General features: G+C 44.3%; 2 protein-coding genes across 2 annotated transcripts in view; one reads left to right on the forward strand and one right to left on the reverse strand.

The window, feature by feature from the left end:
* LOC134448461 (glucocorticoid modulatory element-binding protein 1-like) overlaps nucleotides 1-5,829 on the reverse strand; it is a 17,370-nt gene extending 11,541 nt beyond the window's left edge. Inside the window, exons 1-5 of the mRNA XM_063198130.1 lie at nucleotides 5,500-5,829; nucleotides 4,221-4,370; nucleotides 3,698-3,756; nucleotides 1,124-1,248; nucleotides 39-142 (exon numbers count right to left, since the gene is read on the reverse strand). Coding sequence (XP_063054200.1) covers nucleotides 39-142; nucleotides 1,124-1,248; nucleotides 3,698-3,756; nucleotides 4,221-4,348 — 416 coding nt within the window. The 5' untranslated portion in view covers nucleotides 4,349-4,370; nucleotides 5,500-5,829. The remainder of the gene's footprint in view (nucleotides 1-38; nucleotides 143-1,123; nucleotides 1,249-3,697; nucleotides 3,757-4,220; nucleotides 4,371-5,499) is intronic.
* Nucleotides 5,830-6,695: 866 nt separating this feature from the next.
* si:dkey-34d22.1 (discoidin, CUB and LCCL domain-containing protein 1) overlaps nucleotides 6,696-22,500 on the forward strand; it is a 47,941-nt gene continuing 32,136 nt past the window's right edge. Inside the window, exons 1-2 of the mRNA XM_063199069.1 lie at nucleotides 6,696-6,874; nucleotides 19,334-19,555. Of these exons, the coding sequence (XP_063055139.1) occupies nucleotides 6,775-6,874; nucleotides 19,334-19,555 (322 nt within the window). The 5' untranslated portion in view covers nucleotides 6,696-6,774. The remainder of the gene's footprint in view (nucleotides 6,875-19,333; nucleotides 19,556-22,500) is intronic.

The raw sequence follows: 22,500 nt of genomic DNA on the forward strand, positions 1-22,500 counted from the left end.
CGTGAATGTGTGTATGTATTTGTCACTGTCTACATTACCTGAGCATAACCCCTCCCAGGCGAATGGCTCTCTTCCAGTCTTTCAGAGTCGATTTGCCAGCCAGCTGAACAAAATGCTTTGGGCTAATCAGCTGGCCATTGAACTGCACAGAGAAACAACAGCGGCAGCAGCCACAGCACTAGTGTCAGGCAAGTTTGCATTGGCATTGATTGGCCACAGCACAACTGGATGCGGAGCTAAAATCTTTACAGTGGAAATGAGAATGAGTCGAAAGGCTAAGAGGCTCCTAACCTGCCCTAAACTGTTTTGGATGGAGAGGAGTCTTGTCATTAGATGTAGACACCCTGGTTTACGGAAGTACAAGACCCCTCACATATGTATTAGTACTGTCCACAGTTGTATTCAGTAAAATTAGAAGTACTGTTACCGATTTAATGAAAATACCAGTAGTACGGTATATTCATTGCGTAGCCTACTTGAAGCTATACATCATTACTACCAGGGTGCGATGTGTAGGGGGGGATGGCGGGGGGATAGTCCCCTCTTCTGGTTTTGAAATCGCCACTCTTCCTACTTGATTTTAATCACAGCTTAACGTAATTCCATTGATATTGCCTACAATCTGAAACGTGTCCCCCTTCTGGTTTTCCGACCAATCCCACCCTGATTACTACTACTAGTGTGGTCATTATATTTGTAACAGCACTTCTACTTCTACTTTATACAACTCTGGTTCTATCACCCATCCACTAATCATGAGTTGAACTACAATAACTAGTGACATTGGGAGAGGAAACATGATATGTCTTGATTTCTGCTTTTTGTCTTCTGTTTTCATGATTTGATACTTTTACTTTTGTTAACATTTGATTGCGGGTCAGGGAACGCATGCATACACATACTGTGAAGTGCTGTGAGGGTTTTACTGGTATTGTTGTATCCAAAGCTGATGAAACGTCATTTCTTTGGTATGGGTGTTGCGGGGGTGATCAAGTTTGTGGGTTACGTACATGTTTTTTTTTCTGTTGTCTGTAATGTCCGTTACACTGTGTCAATGTCATATAATATTGTCAGTGAGGTGCACTTTGGCTTTGACTTCGTGGCTTGAAGTTAAGACACACACCTTTACACATTTGACGTTGATGCCCGGACACACAAACTTCTTGTAGAGGAGCACGGCTCTGCTGTCTCCGCAGGTGATGGGGTAGCCGTACTCCACCTCGTCATCTGTGTTGCTGTCCTCCGCAGCTGATGGGTGGGCAAGCAGAAGGAGATAAACAAGAGCAGTCATTAGGGCTGTGACGATACACGCCACTCACGATTCGGTTCATGTCACCATTTTTGACCTGTGGTTCGGTACACCCACGTTTTTTTAAAAATGTGTCTTTTTGATGATTGTTTATAGGTAGAATAAGTTACAACAGGCTACTAATGTTTTTTTAAGTTTAAAAATAATAATGATATTGATTTGAAGCACTATCAAATCACATCATGTGTTTGTTTATTGGACCAAAGAGTAACAGGACTTTGAAAGGGCGCATCACGATACTGCCTTCTTGCATCACAATCCAGTATTAGATTAGATTAGATTATACTTTATTATCATGCAAGCATGAAAATTGTCTTTGGTCTCACAGGGTAAAAAACAGACAGACAGACAGACAGACAGACAGACAGACAGACAGACAGACAGACAGACAGACAGACACAAACAGACAGAAAACACACATACAAATGCATCCACCCCCCCTCCAGCCACCCCTCCCAGCACATCATATGCAAGTCAGTCATTAGTTCAAAATATCTCTAGCTTTGCCATAGCTTATTGACTATGGAAATTGCATTTGGAATAAAAGAATGTTTATAAATGTTCTTCTTAGCAATGAATGATCTATAGCGCCTCCCTGAGGGCAGCAGTTCAAACTCAGAGTGAAGAGGATGGATGGGGTCATCTAAAATGTTCGTTGCTTTCCTCTGAACTGCAGTCCTGTACAGGCTGTCCAGTGGTATCGTGACTCTACGTATCGTGATTTCTCTGTTCGATGCGATATCGTTAAAGCCCTAGCAATCCTAGCTGTCAGCCTGGCCCCCAGCCCAATGCTTGAGGCACATAATGTGCGTTTGGTCCCACCTGCAGGCGCCTCAAAACACTACAGGTGGGCAAACAAGACAAGCAGACAGGTGACGGGGCCAGGTAATGAAGCTGCATTTGTTGTAAGCTGCAAAGGTGTGCTATAAAACTTTACGCTACCTTTGTGTATGAAATGCACAGTGCAAAAAAGTTGCCTATATTTGAGTGGAGTAGAGTGTACTTTTTTTCACAGAGGGAAAATGTATACATTGAGACAACACCTTGTTACACATCTATCAATATTACCATAACTCATGGCTGGTCTACATATATTTCAACTATATTATTTCAAGGCATTAATTCCAACAAAACTACACCCCATGGAACATAAGGCAACTATATACATACAGTTGGGATTCATAACAACAACAATAAGACATATTCGACTACATAGCAAGACTACAAGGGATATAGTGGAAGATAAAACAAAACTAAATACTGCTCAACCAAATCAGAGGAATCAGAAAGAGGTGTTTATCCAACTATCAATGAAGCTTAGTAGAGTAGAGTAATAGAGTAGAGTAGAGTAACTTTATTGATCCCGGGGGAAATGAAGGTGCCAAGTAGCTTACATAAATACACATAATGCCCACATGGACATTTCAAGACACATGTAATACATGTAATAGTCGGGGGGGGGGGGGGGGGGGATAAAGACAACAGAAAAATTAAAAAATTAAAAAGGCAATTGTGCAAAAACATATTCTGTGAGTTGGGGTTGACAAATGTGCATACACATACTATGTTAGTTGAGGTAGACAAGATGAGCATGGCCAGAAATGTGTGATGACAGATAAATCTATGATATAGTACCGTTATGTAGAAGTTAGATAAATAAGACATAAATAGTATTCAAAGTAGAACATAGATCCTGGTAAGGTGCATGAATCCAATGGGTCAAAATTATCCTAAGGCAGGCAGTGTACAGAGTATGATAGGGGTGAAGATTCTCACAATGTCACAGTCTAGTACAAGTTCAAGTGTAATAGCCTACACACACACACACACCCAAGAGGTTTCCCGGTCCTGGGCCAACTCAGGCATCTCACAGTCCATTAAGAAATTTGTAAACGAATATGCGTATGTGCTACAAATTCTAACTTTCTAAAAATTCTGACTATGTGATGGGAACATGCACTTAAGTATACTGATATACACTAGGACCACTAACGAACAGATTTTGCATGGAACATCTGGAATTGCACTTACACATCCCCCTACCCATTATCACCAAATTCCTCTGATTTGTACCTCTCTGCCCTAGAAGACTACACATGCACAAGAAAGGGCCACAACAACAGCACATGACTATATTACCAGACTGCACGGGCACAGTTGAACTCCATAGTGCCCAGCTATCTGATGGAAGTTAACTGTCCCCTTTGAAGAGCTGGGGGACTGATGTTATCAGATGGGCAGATGAGCCATCAGCATCAGCAGATGAGCCATGACAAGTATGGGCACGATGTCCACAAAGGACGCTAACTCTGTTTATCATATCAGAACATGAACGGAGGAGGAGGAGGAGTGGGAAGCGGAATGAGGAAAGCTTTCTGACGTTCTCACCTTGGTTCGTCTCCACAGCCAGAACTGTGGTGGAGGTATCTGTAATGTCATCGCTTGTCCTGCGGGGGGAGACAAAGTCGGTGATTTCACATGTTTCAGCGAGCACAAAGCAGGCACGCTATAGGGTAGGGCTAATCGGTATTCTGCGTGCATAGTGCGTTCAGCTTATGACTGAAAACAAAGCAAAGGTAAACAACCTGACAGTCTCGTGTGTCGTAAAATACAGTGTCTGGTTTATTCCCCACACTCAAAGATGCATGTCAAGCTAATTATAAGCCCACATTTTTCAAATATCACGTCTCCCAATGTGCATATGGACGGCACTGTTTATGATTATGATTGAAGCGATAGAATGGATGCGTGCAACAACAGCATCGCCATAGACACGCAGCTATTGTCATTGTTAATTAAGGCGTTCCCGGTAGGATGCGGTGTCGCAGGTGAGAGTGACACTACTGATAGACCGTTGACCATCCTCTGCCCGCCAATAGATGGGACGGTTAACCCCACGTACTCCACTCACCCCTGGGGGACGGACTGCAGGTGCAGGATGACCCGAGATCTGTGGCCGGTGACGGAGTCACCCCCCTCCTCTTCTGCCTTGATCATCATCATGTCCCCCATGGACATGCCGACATCCGCGTTGGCCATCCAAGAGTCTCCCAAAGAACCACTACAAATGCAGATGGAGAGAACAAAACCAACCCCATTGGAAAAATGGCATTGGTGATTTTTGGTACACATCCTGATGAAATGTTAAACTTGGAAACTCACGGATAGCCTAACTGCACTGCATGGAGATATTGTAATAAAGCTGTTGTTACAAGTGCCGGCTTGTTGTAGTGGTAAAAGTAGATTTAGTAACCTTATACTAGCAGCAGTATGGGAGGCAGACAAATGCATACCGTCTATTGGTCTGTAAATAACACCAGTGAAGTAGCACACAACCAGTTCAAATTAGCAACCAAAACCCCAGTTACGCGCCGGCTGCACTGCTGTTGCGTGAGTAACAGCACTGTGCGTGTTGAACACTCATAACTGTGCAACAGTGTAGGCTACGTGCAAATACCACGCACAAAGGGCGTCAGGGAGGCATGCGAACAGTTAAAATAATCAGACGTAGAAGCACATACAGTTGCCTTGCCAAAGATTACAATTTCACATGAGTAGTTCACTATGCGCAACTGTATCCAATTATAAGAATAAAGGGTTATTACTCTATTTCAGCAGAGAATAGTCCATGAACAAAGTTTACTGCAAGAAAACAGTCAACACAGCCAACAATAGCCAACAGCCTGAATACTATTCTATAGTTTTTTTTGCTTTCATATTCTTTTAGACTTGAGAAAATATCCCAAGTTGAGGCTTGCGCTTTCCCACCCTTTGCGTGCTTACTCTATCCGTGTGCGTGTTTAGGAATGCGCCATTTATTTAACCACAACACAACGGCACTGGCACTTGTTCTTGGTCAAACAATTTAGAGTACACAGCCAAATATTTCAGCGGTATGCCGGTGCCACTTGTCAGTGTCACAAAGGTTGCCAACCCCGCTCTGATCCCTGGTTTCTTGTGCCTTAACGTGCCTTCGTATTTCTTTTCTCCCCGTTCAGCACTGACGTCTCTGGTGCGACGGCACGCACACCAACAACCGTGCGGCAACGTTGTCCCGTCCCCCCTGCTCTGGGTCTTACAGGGCTCGGTAGCAACCCGCCAAACACCCTCCGCACTGCATTACTTCGACAACAAAAAGGCGGAATACACATATGCACAACTTAAATTAAAATCCAATCGATATTTCTTACCTTTTTACGGCGTCGAAATCATCCTTAGCTTGTTGAGAGCTTTTTAGAGCATGCGCCCTACCGCTTCGCTACACTTCCTGCAATGAAGGCAGGGATCCTTGCCTGAGAAGCATCTGTCCCACTGTCACGAGAAGCGGTCTGTTCGCACGCGATGTGTAAATCGGTCAAACGGCGCTTATTTTCCCTCGTTTAGCGGCGGATTCAGAACCAACGGATGGCACGTTTCTATAAGGTTTTCACGCACAGCTCTTTTCTGCATTTATCACGGAAATACAGGTTTGTAGCCTATGGCTAATATTCACGAGTGTTAAATACTATCTGTATTACGTTGTTTGCCTAAATAAAAACACATCAATGTGAGATGTTGTAACTGCTTGGCTTTGTGCATTCCTTTGTCGCAATGAATAAACATATATGTGTCAAATATGTATCGAGTAATCACAAAGCATGTTGCATAGGCTGCATACGTAAAAGAAAAAGGTATCCTACCAGAGGGTGGCAGTCGCGCCCCCCAAAAACTAAAGTGTGGAATATCTTGGCGAGTATGAGGCGTTATGGGTCTGTTTATGATACAGGCTGCTGCGGATTTGCGTGTGGGGTCTGTAATCCTTTACGCACACATTGCATGTTGCATGCAGGTCCGCATAAGCGTAGGCTTGTGCTATGTCATGCCGCTCACACACTGACATTGTCAAGGTACATCCATCAACTTCTCAATGTCAACAAATAACATCCAAAGTCAAGTATCTACATTGCTGCTAAAACACAATACTAAAACCTTCTCTTAATGGAAATAGGCCTTGTAGTCATATTATTTCCCTTCATTATAGCGTTTTGGTTTGGGTACTGTAGGCCTATCGCTTGTTATAGGCCTAGTGTAGATATAGGCTACTGTAGGTACCGTCTTTATCAGGTCTTTTGTACTGGAGGAATCACATTGTCCATGAAAATGTATCTAGCGGCTCATCAAATCTTTGGCCAAGGGTGCCTCTATGGGACTGCTCATGTGCGCGCCACTATGGTTCAGCAATAGTAAGGTTTGCTTTTTTTCGTCATCCAGTTCCTTATTTGGGGAAGGAATTTAGGAAACAAGTGGTTTAACTGACACTTCCCCAGACCAATGAGAGCTTAGCGTGCGCTCACTTGCCCAATCAAAAGTATTCAGTGCCCCTGGCAAATAAAACTTAGGGTGAGAGTGCCGAAACTTTGCGATGTAACTGTCCCCGATGGCTTAAAAGCTAAGCGTTCAACAGCACATATTCCTCCGAGGGAATCATGCGCCCATGTCTTGGAAACATTTGGGATGCCGTGGAGTCGCTATCCTTTTTCTGGCTCTTGCTAAATACCGAGACGCTCCTGGTGAGAGGACAAGATGGTAAGTCTGTTTATCTGGGATAAGTGCGACTGTTACCGCATCTGTCAACATCCTTATTTTATTTATTTTAATGTCATGGACAATATTAATTTACGTTCATTTGTAAGACATTGGGCACTATATAAGCAAGTTGTGAGGACTGTGTTGAAAGTTTATGCTGGCATCTGTGACGAAGTCTGTGAAGGTTTCAGTTAATGATTAAAAGGAATTCTACCTATGCGACATGTCAATGCCCTTTGAGTTCTCTCTAAGACAGGCTTTTGTTGAAGGTGTGGTGAAGAGAAGGGCAGTGGAGAGGGTTTTTATAGGCTAATGTTTGCGTACTTTGTCCTGAAAACACAGACATAACACAGGATATATTTTGAAGTTTCTGAATAATGGTTGAACAGGTGTTAAACACTTGGTCCACATTGGATGAGCCATCTGGATAGGCAATCTCCGCTGAATTGAGATTTGCTTTTATTGTCCTTTTCATATGAGGTTGATGTAGTAGGCCAAAGTAATTTAAAATGCACATTCCTCTCTGAGACCTGTTCTATGTTCTACCGAAATCTTTGTGCGTTAACCACTGCCAGCCTCTCTCTCTCTCTCTCTCTCTCTCTCTCTCTCTCTCTCTCTCTCTCTCTCTCTCTCTCTCTGCCCGTCTTTCAGCACAGCAACTTCGCGAGGGGATCAATGTGTGTCATTTAGCCTTTTTAGCGCTGGAGCAGCCCTCTGTGGCACCCCTGCTCACTGAAGGACGGGGCACTGGAGGAGTTATTGTGCGCGCGCGCTGTCATGGCAACGTCGGCCCCGGAGAATTTATGAGTGGTGTGAGTTTGTTTCGTTGTCACCCCGAAGACCGATGCTATACAGTTCTGGGTCTGGCTGGTCAATGACCCGGCAGGAAGAACCCAGAGGGGTTTATGAGGGCTCAAGGGGGCTGTCGCCAGCGCTAGTCCTTAAATGCTCTGGCCAGAGAGGCCTTGTGCCTTGTGTGAATGCCAAGCTGTGTTCTGTTCAGGCAGCACTAACACCACGAGCCAAGGGGCTCTTCTCTTCTCTTCCCCTCTCTATGCCTCTGTCTGTTCACTCTGCCTTTGGGCATTTTGCTCTCTCTCTCTCTCTCTCTCTCTCTCTCTCTCTCTCTCTCTCTCTCTCTCTCTCTCTCTCTCTCTCTCTGTTAATCTCCATCTCCCAGGGTTCCCCTCCTTTTTTGGCATCCTATTGACTTCTTTAGGTCTACAACTTTTCTTTCTCATTGGCACTTCAACCACAAACAATCTTGAGGACGAAGTCTCCCTTGAGTTGCTCCCAGTCCCTGTATCTCCTTCCACAGACATAAACTCTGATAACACAAGTTCACCCAAATCTCAGTCTGGTTTCTTATCTATCAAGTAGCTCAACATGGCTCATCCACTACAATTTGTACCTACATGATATATGGTGTACATGATAACAAAGATGAGTTGTTCCATTTAATTTCGTTCTGAATTAGAATGACAATTACTGTACATGTTGGCCTATAGGATGGCTGTAAACAACAAGTTTTGTAGCATGTCATCTACATTGTATAGTATATCCATATTGTAATGGTACATACATCATGTTTGTCTGGCCTGCCCAATGAACCTCCACAGGAAATTAGTTGGGCAGGATAATCCTTCCTCTCATAGTCTCCCAGCATGCAGCTCTTGTCTGTGTCCACTTGATGCTTGGGCCTTGTACCATCCTAGTCATTCTGGAGGATGTCCCCCACTAAACGGAGAGAAGGGAACCAAGTAGGCTATTACTTGAATGGGATGAGGAAGGAGTTGTTGATTTCTGCGTATTCAACACCCAACTACTGTGTGTCAAGTAGGCTAAAACAGAAGCAAATATGTCATCAAGGATGACAACATTGTGCTCAAAATACCTTCTTTGTCTTTCTTAAACTCCTAAGATATCGCCCCCTGTTCAGGACCGTATTAAGCCAATCTGGTGCCCCTGGAGACTATACCTCACTGGTGCTCCTTTATAAACAATATTTGTTAACTTAAAGGACCAGTTCAGTCAATTTCAATATGCTGTTGTATTGCTCACGATACTCTTGACTTGTCAGTACCCAGTGATGCCACATGTCTAGGCTCAGCCCTTTCTGAGATATGAGCTAATCTAATGGGGGCAGCGTTTGTTTACATTTAAAAGAAATTTAACATTGGCCTACTCCAAATATTTTCCCAAAAGGTACCGCTGTTTGCTAGTTGTCTGCTGATGTTGTATAACCTCTTGGATGTTTTCGGGAATAAATAGAACAGTTTTTTAAAATGTAAACAAAGCGCTGCCCCCATTACAATGACCTGGATCTCGGAAAAGGCTGAAGAAGAAGAAAAAAAAATCTCAGGCACTGGCAAATCCAGGGTAGTGTGAAAATTACAACTGCATGTTGAAATTGACTGAACTGGTCCTTTAATGTCTTGTGGTGCCCCCTCACTGGTCAAAAATGGCTGGTGCCCTTGGGCACTGTGCTGCTGGCCCTTATGGATAACCCAGCAATGCCCGTGTTCTAAATTTGCTGTAACCAGAATGGCAATGACCAACTCGTAATGTCTGACTGATGGATCACTGTAATTACATAGTAGTAGTGTAGTACTGGTCTTTTTGATTACTAGTACAACGTTTGACCGGTGGAATGGTGTGCCTTATGAGAAGGCATGTGAGATTAGATGAAGATTCATCTGGATGCAAGTGAATGAGATGTGCGTTACGTACATGGTGAGTTTGTATGAGCATCTCTCAAGGGTGCAGCTGAGTGTACTCAAGTTGTGGGAAAAACATACTCCAGTCTCCGCTCTCTTGCAATGCATTGTGTTTATGTGTGTGGGAGCATTTTCTATTAGTCATGCACATTTGTACGTCTTTAAGTATTTGCGGGAAAAGTTGTGTGTGTGTGTGAAAAGGTGTGTGTGTGTGTGTGTGTGTGTGTGTGTGTGTGTGTGTGTGTGTGTGTGTGTGTGTGTGTGTGTGTGTGTGTGTGTGTGTGTGTGTGTATTGTATGTGTGTGTGTGCGAGTGTGTGTGTCTGTGTGCGTGTGTGTGCGTGTGTGTGTGCGTGTGTGTGTGTGTGTGTGTGTGTGTGTGTGTGTGTGTGTGTGTGTGTGTGTGTGTGTGTGTGTGTGTGTGTGTGTGTGTGTGTTTCACAATGGGACAGTAGTGCAGGGGGTCATGGGTGTGAGTCAAGCCTGGTCTAACCCATGGACAGGAAGAGGGAAGAGGCCAAACTCAGGAACACACTCCTTCAGTCTCCCTCTCTCCCTCTCTCCCTCTCTCTCTCTCCCTCTCTCTCCCTCTCTCTCTCTCTCTCTCTCTCTCTTTCTCTCTCTGTGACAGACTCGACTGCGTGGGTGCATGTAATCCCGTGGCTGTGTGGGGGAAGATGACCAACCATTAGGTCAATTATTTTTCCTGAATCATTTGTTTGTGAATGACCGGAGTGGTTGTGGGAAATGGGAATCTCACGACACAGTCTGCGGTGTGTGTGTGTGTGTGTGTGTGTGTGTGTGTGTGTGTGTGTGTGTGTGTGTGTGTGTGTGTGTGTGTGTGTGTGTGTGTGTGTGTGTGTGTGTGTGTAGCTGTCTGCGGTTTGTGTGTGTGTGCGCGTGTGTGTTTGTGTGTGTGTGCGTGTGTGTGTGTGTGCGTGTGTGTGCGCGTGTGTGTGCGAGTGTCAGGCAGGAAAACGCACATCTGTGTGTCGTTGTGTAGTGTTGAGCCATACGATCTTGGGAAACATGTTGCCGAATCTCTCGCCTGACAGACGGACATACCTGGATAGTTCAGTGACAGCTACAACAGCTGAACATCCTGCTTTGACAAACTCCTCAGGCCTGCGGGGACTTGTCTCCTGTAAAAAAAAAAATCCCTGCGGTGAAAAAAAAAATCAAAATTACACCTTCGCATACTTGTTAATGAGCCGCCGACGACAGACGGCAATCTTCCCAAAATGTGCACATGTACGTACCAGGGCAAGCCCACCGCCTCTTTCTTCCCGGCACCCCTGGTCACGAAGGAATTTCCTACCTCAGATCCTACCTGGCTATATGTAGGCTAGGTGTATTAGCGCTCTCTGTAATTTTTAGACCACTATCATCACTTTTAACTTGAACTCGTATTAGTACCTCGCCTCCGGGCAGCCTAACCACAGCCTGTCACAATTGCAATTGTAGTGTAGTTATGGGACACTATTTTTTGTTGTCCTTAAACAAAAGAAAAAGAAAAAAGGTCTGTATTTGTCACTGGAAAGTGTGTAATCATGCGTCTGGACTGTCCATGTAAACATCCAGCGTCAGAGCTGAGACTGGGTACAGAAATATACACACGCACACACGCACACACACACACACACACACACACACACACACACACACACACACACACACACACACACACACACACACACACACACACACACACACACACACACACACACACACACATGCATACACCTCCTGTGGAGTCTATTAATTCTACAGTCTTGTTTTGTGTATAGTTTTTAAAGGAACATGATTGTAATTTATGTGTGTCTACCTGTCTGATGGCTGAAAGATTGTTATTGGTGTGTGTGTGTGTGTGTGTGTTTTTGTGTGTGTGCGTGTGCGCGTGTTCGTGTGCGCACGTGCACCCGCACATGCGCATGTTCGTGGATAGACGGCAACGAGTAGACTGTAAACATTGTGTGGGTGATGGAAAGTAGATCAGAGGGTAAGCAAGCAAGTCAGTGGCCTGTCTGATATTTGCTTTGTAGCAGCACTTACTGGTGGCTCTTCATATGGCCAAAGAGCAAAGCTGGGCAGGGGTGTGTTTCTCAAAAGCGTAGTTGTTAGCAGTTAGCAACTTGGGTAGTTACCAATAGGAAAGAGCATTGAAAACAACAAAGTAGCTAACACAGCGAGCAACTATGGTTTTGAGAAATGCACTCCAGAGTTGTAACTAACCAACAGGAAACAAAGGTGCCTGCTTGGAATACCAGTTTAAAAAAAGACATTCCAACTCAGGCTGCTTATCAGAACCATATGAAACAGGACATTCACAGGATTTAAAGTGATTTCCTCCCTAAAGGCCCTCTTATATAAACATAACAATGTAAACACAGTGTAGGGAAAAGAAGACGAAAATCCTGTTTGAAGAAAAGCAAACACAAGACAAATGGGGTCTATAGGGTGATCTAACAGTATACAAAAAAAAACAACGCTGGTAGTAATAGAATGGCGTAATACTTGCTGCCCCAATGTACAGTAGTATAGAATTGTCACTGGTCAGAAGTCACACACAAAAGGCAAGGTTGTGCTTGGCCAGTACACACACACACACACACACACACACACACACACACACACACACACACACACACACACACACACACACACACACACACACACACACACACACACACACACACACACAGAGGCGGCGTGCACGGGTCAGGGCTTTGCTAAAGTGTTTGTGGCAGCCAGGGCAGTCATGGTTGTTCCCGGTCACTGGGGCATATCGTCAAACTGTACAGCAAAACATCTTAATGAGTAGGCTATACTGCACTCAGCACGGCACCCTGCACAGACACACAGCAGGACTCTACTAACAGTCCAGACAGGATATACAGTACACACCTGCGGTGCGTTTCCCGAAAACGTAGTTGTTAGCCAGCTAGCAACTTGGGAAGTTGTCATTCGGAAATTGCATTGCAAACAACAAAGTAGCTAACGTAGTTAGCAAATATGGATTCGAGAAATGCACCCCTGTGTCGCAAGCCATAGTACGCAGCGATATCAAAAACCTTGTTCAGAAGTAAAAACCCTGCTACAGTTTTTTTTTCCAACACAGTAGACTGTAGGCTACTGAGCTTAGGGTTAGTAGGATCAGCTGATTCAGAATTGGTTGGATCAAACTTGTGGCATGGGTTTTACTTTCTGAACACCCACCCATAGGCGGTTTTTGCATTGAGCAAGGTCGGGCAATTGCCCAGGGCCTCGTCCAATCAGGGGCCTCGTCATCGCATTACGGTATTCGTTTTCCTGCATTTATACATCATCGATTATTAGGGAGGGGGGCCTCAAAATGGTTCTTTGCCAAGGGGCCTGAGATTTCCTAAAACCGCCGCTGCACCCACCATGGCATACACTTATGATATGTGTGAATAGTTGTGACTTGTAAGTTCTTTAATGCATCGGTTTGTATCCTTTGGATATATTATTACCTAATTATGCCCATTTGTTGTACAAACTGCCATATTTATATTTGTACGATCCCATTGTGCTATATTGTGTATTGTTCTGGGGTTCATTTCTCAAAACCAAAGTTGCTTACTACATTAGCTACTTTGCTGTTTTCAATGCATTTTCCCCATTGGCAACTACCGAAGTTGCTAACAGGCTAACAACTTCTCTTTTGAGAAATGCACCCCTGTACTGTATGTTGTACCTGCTACTCCTCCCACTTATGATAGGATGATAAACATTGTATATAAGATGCTAAACATTGTAATGGACTGAAGTTGATTAGGATCTGTTTATTCATAAACAGACTCATGGGGAGTGGTGGCTTAATGAGGTAAGACGCCATACCGTTACGCCAGCGACCTGGGTTCGATTCCCGAGGTAGTTTTGCCGATCCTTCCTCACTCTCTCTCCCCACTCATTTGCTGTCTCTCTGAACTTTCCTGTCTGGTTAACAAAGATGAAAAGCCTTAAAGTGATACTGTCCCATTTTTGGAAATAAGCTCATATTACCCCTCTCCTTGAGTTAAATAATTGAGTTTTACTGTTCTCCTGTACTACCGTTCTCTGAGTATGGCAGTGCAAATTTTACCTCCATGCTAGCAGTTAACATTGAGTCCTATGAGACCAGCTGGCGGCTAACTAGCTAGGAGGCAACATTTGCACTGCCGTACTCAGGGAACAGTTGAAACAGGAGAAAGGTAAAACTCAATTATTTACTCTATTATTTACTTTATTATAACTCAAGGGGGATGTGTAATATGAGCTTATTTCCAAAAATGGGACAGCACCACTTAAATGTATAATAGTATACAGTATGTACAGTATATATATAATAAATGAATAGACTCATGCAATTGAGGTTGTCTTTCGCCATCCAGACCCAGTCTTGAGCCTTCAATGTCACAAGTGTGCTTTAACCAAGCCGGGCTTCAGTCAGTAGTGTATCTGTTTGGGCAGCCTGATCTCCAAAAATTCTGTGCTCCTGGACACGGATGTTAAGGACACGAAATCCGTGTCCAGGAGCACAGATTTTGCCAAAATTCCGTGCTCCTGGACACGGATTTTTTTTCTGTGATGGGCACACGGAAGTGCTTTCTATGTGCTATTACCAAAGCACTGTGTTAACTCTATCATTAGAAAATACATACCAAATGCTAATCCTAAACAAAATAATGCTATAGCAATTTAAGTTGTGCCCTGACCAAAACATTCCCTAATCTTAACCTGTCATTAAAGACATTTTTTTGAGAAATACCTTTTCCAGTTGGTTGCTAGGCTATCGAATTCATATAATGAATGAAAGAAAACAAGATGTGCCCAGACCAAAACTATCCCTAACCCTAACTTGTCTGTAAGAAATGTTTTTTTTTTTTTGAGAAAGTTTGAAAAATCCTAAGAAAACACAAGACTGGAAACATAAAGCTGTGGGAGTATAGAGAAAGCACTTCTGTGTGTCCATCACAGAAAATAATTCTGTGTCCAGGAGCACGGAATTTTGGCAAAATCTGTGCTCCTGGACACGAATTTTGTGTCCTTAACATCCGTGTCCAGGAGCACGGAATTTTTGGAGATCATGTTGGTTTGGGAGAGAGGTTTTCTAACGGTCCACACCGACCAGTACAAGCTGGCATCCTTTACACAAACTATAGAATGTGACTGTATTTTCAAACTATAGAATGTGACTGTATTTCCAAAGTAGCAGTCCCAGTTTGTGAATGTACAGGATGTATTGCTCATTACGGAAATTACTTTGTCTTTATTCGTTTAATCTATCCTTTTTCGGATGGGTGGATGAAGTGGTGTGAGGGAGGTAGAAGAGAGGAGAGTAATGGATGGAGGAAAAAGATGAAGGAGAGAAAAACCCTGAGGGGAAACCAACAATTAGGCGCAAGAGATATGCTTTGCAATATGACGCCAGCTCCAATCTCAAATGTCCCCGTCTTCACCCTTCACTGACATACCTCTCTCTCTCTCTCTCTCTCTCTCTCTCTCTCTCTCTCTGGGATGTTTTTCCATATTGCGGAATCAGCGCAGCCATATTTGGCAATCCTAAGGCAACACTTCCATAGCCTTTGGTCATAACCCACTGACTCATACAGGGATTCTCGATATTCGTCAAATTAGCGGTAATTAACGGAGTCTGACCTTAAGAGTCAGAGCCTGTTTTGCTTAACGGTATAATTAAGCGCTATTATTTGCGGTCACCACAGAGTTCACTCAGTTTCACTTGGTCTGGCCTACAGTGCAGTATGTCAAGTCGAGTCAAGTCAATGTCTTTTATTTGTTACATACATTTTGCATGTAGTGAAATGATGAAGTGGTCATCAGCTCTGCATATACAGTTAGATAAGTAAGTAAATAAATGAATAAATGAGAATAAACATGGCCCTGGTTTGATCTGGTTTGACCTCGCTTGGCCTAGCTTTGGTTTAGTTTTGAGAGTGAAGCTAAGACTTTGTTGTGTTTTATTCTTTGGCAGAGCTACATTTCGAACATTGATGCCTCCTTCAGATTCTCTGGCAGAAGAGACTCTGTAAAGATTCTGTAAATCTTGAATGAGCTTTTGCCCTGCACCTCAACCTGGGATGTCCACAATCTTCCTTCTCAAGTGTTAGGAGTGTGAGGCTGCCGTGAAACATCAGTGTGTAGGCTACATACACCTCCACCATGACTATGCTTCACGGGGAGGGAGATGAGATGTGAGTCAGATGGCTGAGTAGCCGCGGCCGCAGCTCACTCTGGGGAATAGGCAGGGCCGACGGAGAGGCTAAGTGTAGATTATGCTGTTAATCCTGGTGAGACAAAATGACAAAATAACAAAATAACAAGAAGATCAGGGGTGGGGAGGAGGGACGGTGAGGCAAAATCATAATAAACAACAAGGAGAAAAAGTTGAGAGGAGAGGAGAGCAGATGAGGCAAAATCATTAAACAACAATGAGAAGAATTGAGGAGAGGAGAGAGGAGGGGGGGGTGAGGTAAATGACAAAACAACAAGGAGAAGAATTGAAGCGAGCAGAGGAGAGGGAGGTTGAGACAGAACAACCAGGAAAGGAGTTGAGGAGAGCAAGTGAGGACAGCCTACATGGTTCACTCGGGGTGAAACTATATGTCTCTGTGGCTGGGATGAAACTGATCCGGTCCAAAAAAAAATGGCAAACAAGTGGAGAGTTGTTGTGCCTTGGGTTCTGTTTGAAAACGTCTGAGTATGCATGTACGTATCATGTTTAGTATCTCAATGTTCAATGGTGTTTGATGTCTTGATGTCTGGTCATGTATATTTAATTATGGCTGTGACAAGTGTGTGATGGAGGTGAGAACGAATTTCCCCCTGGGGACAATGCTGTAAAAGTCTATATATCTTTTTTTTAAAAAGGGTTTTGGAGGGTGTGGGAGAGCAGAGAGACAAGGGAAGGAGAGAATGAGCAGAGGGGAGCGGAAAGAAGATGTGAGGGATGAGAGATGTTGCCATCAATGCTTGACTCTGTGCATGGCTCTTGGTCCTTCCGTGTGTGACCAATGCTATGTGACCATGCAGTCTCATACAGCCTCATGCCAAGACAGCCTCATGCCAAACAAGCAGTGTGGTAGGTGTTACTCTATGTGTGTCTGTCTTACAGCTCACAGTAAATACATCCCCCCCTCTTTGGCAATGTCCTGCAAGTCTCATTCTCCTTACAGCTAGTATCTTCTCGCTCACCCTTGGTATTCCCTCGTATAGGATTTCGTTGGTTACATGTGCACTTTTACTGATGTTAAGCACTGCACGTAGCATCCTGGTGTAGCACCCATCAAGGGACTTCTCTAGGGTTGGTTTCAGGGTCCAGCATTCACTGCCATAAAGGAGGATGGATTCTATTGTCGCGTAGAAGAAGCTAAGTTTGATTGGACGGGGGAGATTGGAGTTCCATACACTGGCCATACCGTTCAGGGCCCTCAACGCAAGTGCCTTCCTCACTTTTAGATCTTGCTCAGTAGAGTTGACCCATGAGCCCAGGTATTTGAAATCGTCGACTTCTTTCAGCACAGTGCCTCCTGCTGTACTCAGAGGTTGATGTTCAGGTGGGATGTTGAAGGTGATGACCTTCTATATGCAGGACAGAATATTGCATCCTGTCCACAGACTATTCAGACTTGGGGAATGTTATCCATCTGCCTAGAAGTGTTTGATCTGGGCTTGTACTGTTTTAGTAAATGAGGTTGACAATTATTGCATGTTATTACATGTAATGTGGAAACAGCAGGGATCCATTGGACTGTGACTACGTCTGGTGTGTGTGTGTGTGTGTGTGTGTGTGTGTGTGTGTGTGTGTGTGTGTGTGTGTGTGTGTGTGTGTGTGTGTTTGTGTGTGTGTGTGTGTGTGTGTGTGTGTGTGTGTGTGTGTGTGTGTGTGTGTGTGTGTGTGTGTGTGTGTGTGTGTGTGTGTGTGTGTGTGTGTGTGTATGTGTGTGTGTGTGTGTGTGTGTGTGTGTGTGTGTGTGCGCGTGTGTGTGTGTGTGTGTGTCTAGCCAAGGCCAGAAAAGGCTGTGCCAAAGTTAAAACCAAACATTCTTAGTCCCAATACAACGTCTCTGCTTATACCACACCACTGCCTTGAACACGCCTCTACCCAGGGTCGTTGGAGCTGTTCAAAGCTGATTGTTTCCTGACAAAGTGGGAAGAGTTCCTGATTTCTCTGGAGGTCAGAAATGATATTTGCATTGCTCCTGACCTGACTAGAAGCAACAGGACACAGCCACCTGGCCAGATGTTGCTTACATGTGCACCATGTTGTGGACGGAGCAGATATGGATGGAGATAGAACTGGATGGGCTTTGTGGTCTCTAAGCCAAGACATACATGGATGACTACAGTAGCCCCTTAAAGCATGCCGTACCTCCTGTATCACGCTGTAATAGACATTGAAAGTTAACTACTATAGTACTACACTACTATGACAGCTATGACAGTGCACAGGGCCTTTAGTAATACATTATGACTTGGTCATTGCCATCCTGGTAACAGCTAATTTATAATGCCGTGTCTTAAGGGGTTAACAGATAGTTAACATGCTGTAAATATTGCGTCAGTTAATTTACTGTCTTGGTCAGTGAGCACCTGCACAGTGCACACAACAACTGCCTAATGTTTTGTTGATGGAGTCAACAAACAGTGGCTCAATGGGTGTGATTATGAAGGTGTCTTACTGTTGTAATGTGTTGCCCAGCCTTTAGGTACAGCATGAGCTCACAGCCTGTTTATTATTGTCAGAAGTAGTCTGGCCTTGGCTCAAAGAAATGCATTCCAGAGATATCCCGATTTTTATATTATTTTGCCATAACTATGCTGCTGCAAACACTTTTTAGTAACACATTTTGGCAGGTTGTTTATTTAGAAGGTAACACTTTATTTTAGGGATACATCTATTAGCACTAATACATACAATGTTAATGCCTGCATACGTAACTTGTAAGGCATGTACTAAGCAAACGCTAAGGCCTACTAGGTCCTTACTAAGGTTATATTGGTAATAATCCCTTATTGTGCATGAACAAGACATTTGCAAATACATGTCTAACTGATTTTGCTTTGTACATGGCTTACAAGTTACTTACACAGGCATTAATATTGTATGTATTAGTGCTAAAAGATGTATCCCTAAAATAAAGTGTTACCATTTTGAAATAGTGACTTCACGTTAGACTACACTCCCTTATTTGAGTGTTGTTAGTCACTGCAGTCTGCACTGCATAGTCCACCCAGAGAGCCAGCAGTACGCTGGTGGTAAATAGTTGATCTTGACATAACCTTGTGAATACCTGTGTGGGCACTGCGGACACATTTCGCTTAAAGGGACACTGTGTGAGATTTTTAGTTGTTTATTTCCAGAATTCATGCTGCCCATTCACTAAGGTTACCTTTTTCATGAATACTTACCACCAGCATCAAATTCTAAGTATTCATTATGACTGTAAAAATTGCACTTTTCATACATAAAAAGGGGGATCTTCTCCATGGTCCGCCATTTTGAATTTCCAAAAATGGCCATTTTTAGCTGCAAAAATGACTGTGCTTTGACCATACTAGAAAATATTTTTTTTTATTACTCAGTAAACTTTCATGTAAAGATCAAATTGGGCAATAGGCAGCCCAGTTTCAATGAGCACCATACAGTAGTTGCGGTACCTTTTTTGACCATTTCCTGCACAGTGTCCCTTTAAACCTTCTCCTTCTCTCTCTGCCCTTATCAGGTAGTGGCTGCGGACACACGGTGCTGGGTACGAAGAGCGGCACTCTGACCTCCCTGAACTACCCTGGCACGTACCCCAACCACACGCAGTGCGACTGGAGGATACAGGTGCCCCAGGGCAGGACCCTGCGCCTCTTCTTTGGGGACTTCAACCTGGAGCCTAGCGAGGGGTGCCGGGCAGGGTCCCTCACCATCGCAGACGCCAAAGGAAGCGTTATATGGGGTAAGGCAGCGCGCGCGCGCGCGTGTGTGTGTGTGTGTGTGTGTGCGTGTGTGTGTGTGTGTGTGTGTGTGTGTGTGTGTGTGTGCTGGGGGACGTATTACAGACTCTAAAGGCCCAGGCACTGACAGCACTGACAGGGGCCCTTAAGGGGGCCCAAAATTCATTCATGGGGCCCAACATTCCTGGTGGCACCCCTGTGTGTGTGTGTGTGTGTGTGTGTGTGTGTGTGTGTGTGTGTGTGTGTGTGTGTGTGTGTGTGTGTGTGTGTGTGTGTGTGTGTGTGTGTGTGTGTGTGTGTGTGTGTGTGTGTGTGTTAGTGTGTGTGTGTGTGCGCGTGTGTGTGTGTGCGTGTGTGTGTGTGCTGGGGGACGTATTACAGACTCTAAAGGCCCAGGCACTGACAGCACTGACAGGGGCCCTTAAGGGGGCCCAAAATTCATTCATAGGCCCCAAAATGTATGGTGGTGCCCCTGTGTGTGTGTGTGTGTGTGTGTGTGTGTGTGTGTGTGCGTGTGTGTGTGCGTGTGTGCGTGCGTGTGTGTGCGTGTGTGTGTGTGTGTGTTAGTCCCCGCTATAATTTGTCCTTCTTTTTGTCTGGCAGAATCTACTGTATGTCTGTGTGTTTTTGTGAGTCAGTGTGTAAGAAAGAGAGAGAGAGACATAGAGAGAAAAAGAGAGTGCTTCCACTCGAAAACACCAATCCACTTGAAGGTATACATTACTGTGATGCTCAGTGTCACACAGTGCATCTAGCTTAATACATGTAATGTTTCTGGGCCCTGCCGTGGCTCAAAGGGTAGGGCACTGCACTGTCATGGCGGCGACCCGGGTTTGATTCCGGCCTGGGTTCATTTCCCGATCCTCCCCCATCTCTCTCTCCCACTCACTTCCTGTCAAATATAAAGGTATACAAAAAATAGGAAAAAAAGTTGTGTTTCTGAAAGAGAAGAAGCACTCACATTTGGTAGGCATGTCAGGCAATACTTGCATTATACTGTATTCCTTATTCTTGGAAATAGGGGGTGTTTAAAATTACAGTGCAGAAGGATATGATGTTCTATAATTAGAATGATATTGGACAGAGCAGGTTTCCCCTTGGCATTAGTTACAGATTAATTTTCCTGTGTTGTTAGACAGTTAAATATACCTCTGATGACCCCATACGCCATTTTGAACAGTTGTGAAACGGTACCTCCATTAACACCTGAGCATCTACTGTATTTATCAGCGATTACTGGTCTTTGTGCCAAATGATAATGCTAAGTATAATTCATCCGAGACATATTATTTAATACTAGCATACGCTTTCTTAACTAGACAGTTGTAGAGAAACCCTACAAATGCATCAACACATCCAACGCCCAGTTTGAGAAGACTGAAATGTCAGTATATGCAGCTGAGGATATCTAGTGACATACAATATTATGACCAGTCGGAAAAAATATGGCGGCTGAGCCAAATGGTTTACTGTATCATGGCCACACGGCTGGCCCTGCTGATCCCGTGGTTTGGACGAGTGGTGATCAGGATTGATTTCATCTCAGATATTGGCATCTGTGGGCGATGATAACCCTCCTCATTCCAGAGGAGCAGTCTCAGCCCTGTGCCCAGTGCCCTGTACATAACCCAGTAACCCAGGGGTGTCAAACTCAAATTGACCGAGGGCCAAAATCAAAATATGGAACGAAGTTGAGGGCCGAACTCAAGATTTATTTGTAATAAATGGACTAAAATCCTGCAGGCACGCACTTGCTCATAGTTCAATTTCACACACACTGGCACATATTGTATTGCATAGGAGTGTGAGCTGTGTCATTGACCTGGGCCCGCTCATACTTCTGAGAAACACCACATTTTATGTTCAAGTCTTGGTAAACTGTACATTAATGATGTATGAGGGCCAACTGTAATACACATTTGAAATTATCTCGCGGGCCAAATAAAGTGACTCCGCGGGCCAGATTTGGCCCCCGGGCCTGAGTTTGACACCCCTGCAGTAACCTTTCACCCATCACCAAGATCTGATGTAGGATCCACACAGCCACCTACTGTACGTCTCAGAGTGAGCAGGTGATTAAAGACAAAGAGGTAAACGAAAACAGCTGGCACAAGAAAAGAGAAAGAGAAAAGAGAAGAGGAAGATAGTGTAACCAGTGGAAAGGCAGGAGGGCTCTAGGTGTTTCTTACAGTAGGTGTTTGTAGGTGTACAGTATATCCTGTTCTACATTATGTCATGCATAGGATGAAAAGCCGTGGCCTAAGGGGGCAGCTGTGGTCTAATGGCTAGGGCAGGTGTCACCAACCCGCGGGCGCCAGGTAACCCTCTAGGAGCTTCTGAGGTGCCCACCAAGGATGTAAATAAATAGTGGCGACTACAAAAGTCACAGTCAATGTTCTTCTTAATGTGAATATGATATTATTTCTTTATAACCTATAGGCCCTAAATAATATTTATAATTTCAAAGCAAATTATCATTCAATCATAGTGTTATTTCAGGACATTGATAGAGGATTTTGAACAAACAAGTAGCCCTCGGGTAGCCCTAAGTAGCTCTTGGGTAATACCTAGCCCTTGGTAGCCCGCAGACCCAGAAACGTTGGGGACCCCTGGGTTAGGGCGTTGGTATTTACAGGTAGATCAGGGGGTTACTGGTTCGAATCCCACCCTTACTTCTGCCTAAACCTCCATTTATGACTGAAGTGTCCTTGAGCAAGGCACTTAACCCCACACTGCTGCAGGGACTGTAACCAATACCCTGTAACATATCTGTAATTTGCTTTGGATATGAAACAAGTGTGGTGTATATATGAACAACTGAAGCAAAGATGCAATCTACTCCACTCCCTCCAGCCTAGCCAACCATGGCTATCACCCTAGGCGTGCACAGATAGAGATGGGGTGGTGTTAAAGCACCTGCCCCTTTTCCCTACCGAACAAAATGCCC

The sequence above is a fragment of the Engraulis encrasicolus genome, chromosome 5 (genome assembly GCF_034702125.1).
Source record: "Engraulis encrasicolus isolate BLACKSEA-1 chromosome 5, IST_EnEncr_1.0, whole genome shotgun sequence".
Lineage (NCBI taxonomy): Eukaryota > Metazoa > Chordata > Actinopteri > Clupeiformes > Engraulidae > Engraulis > Engraulis encrasicolus.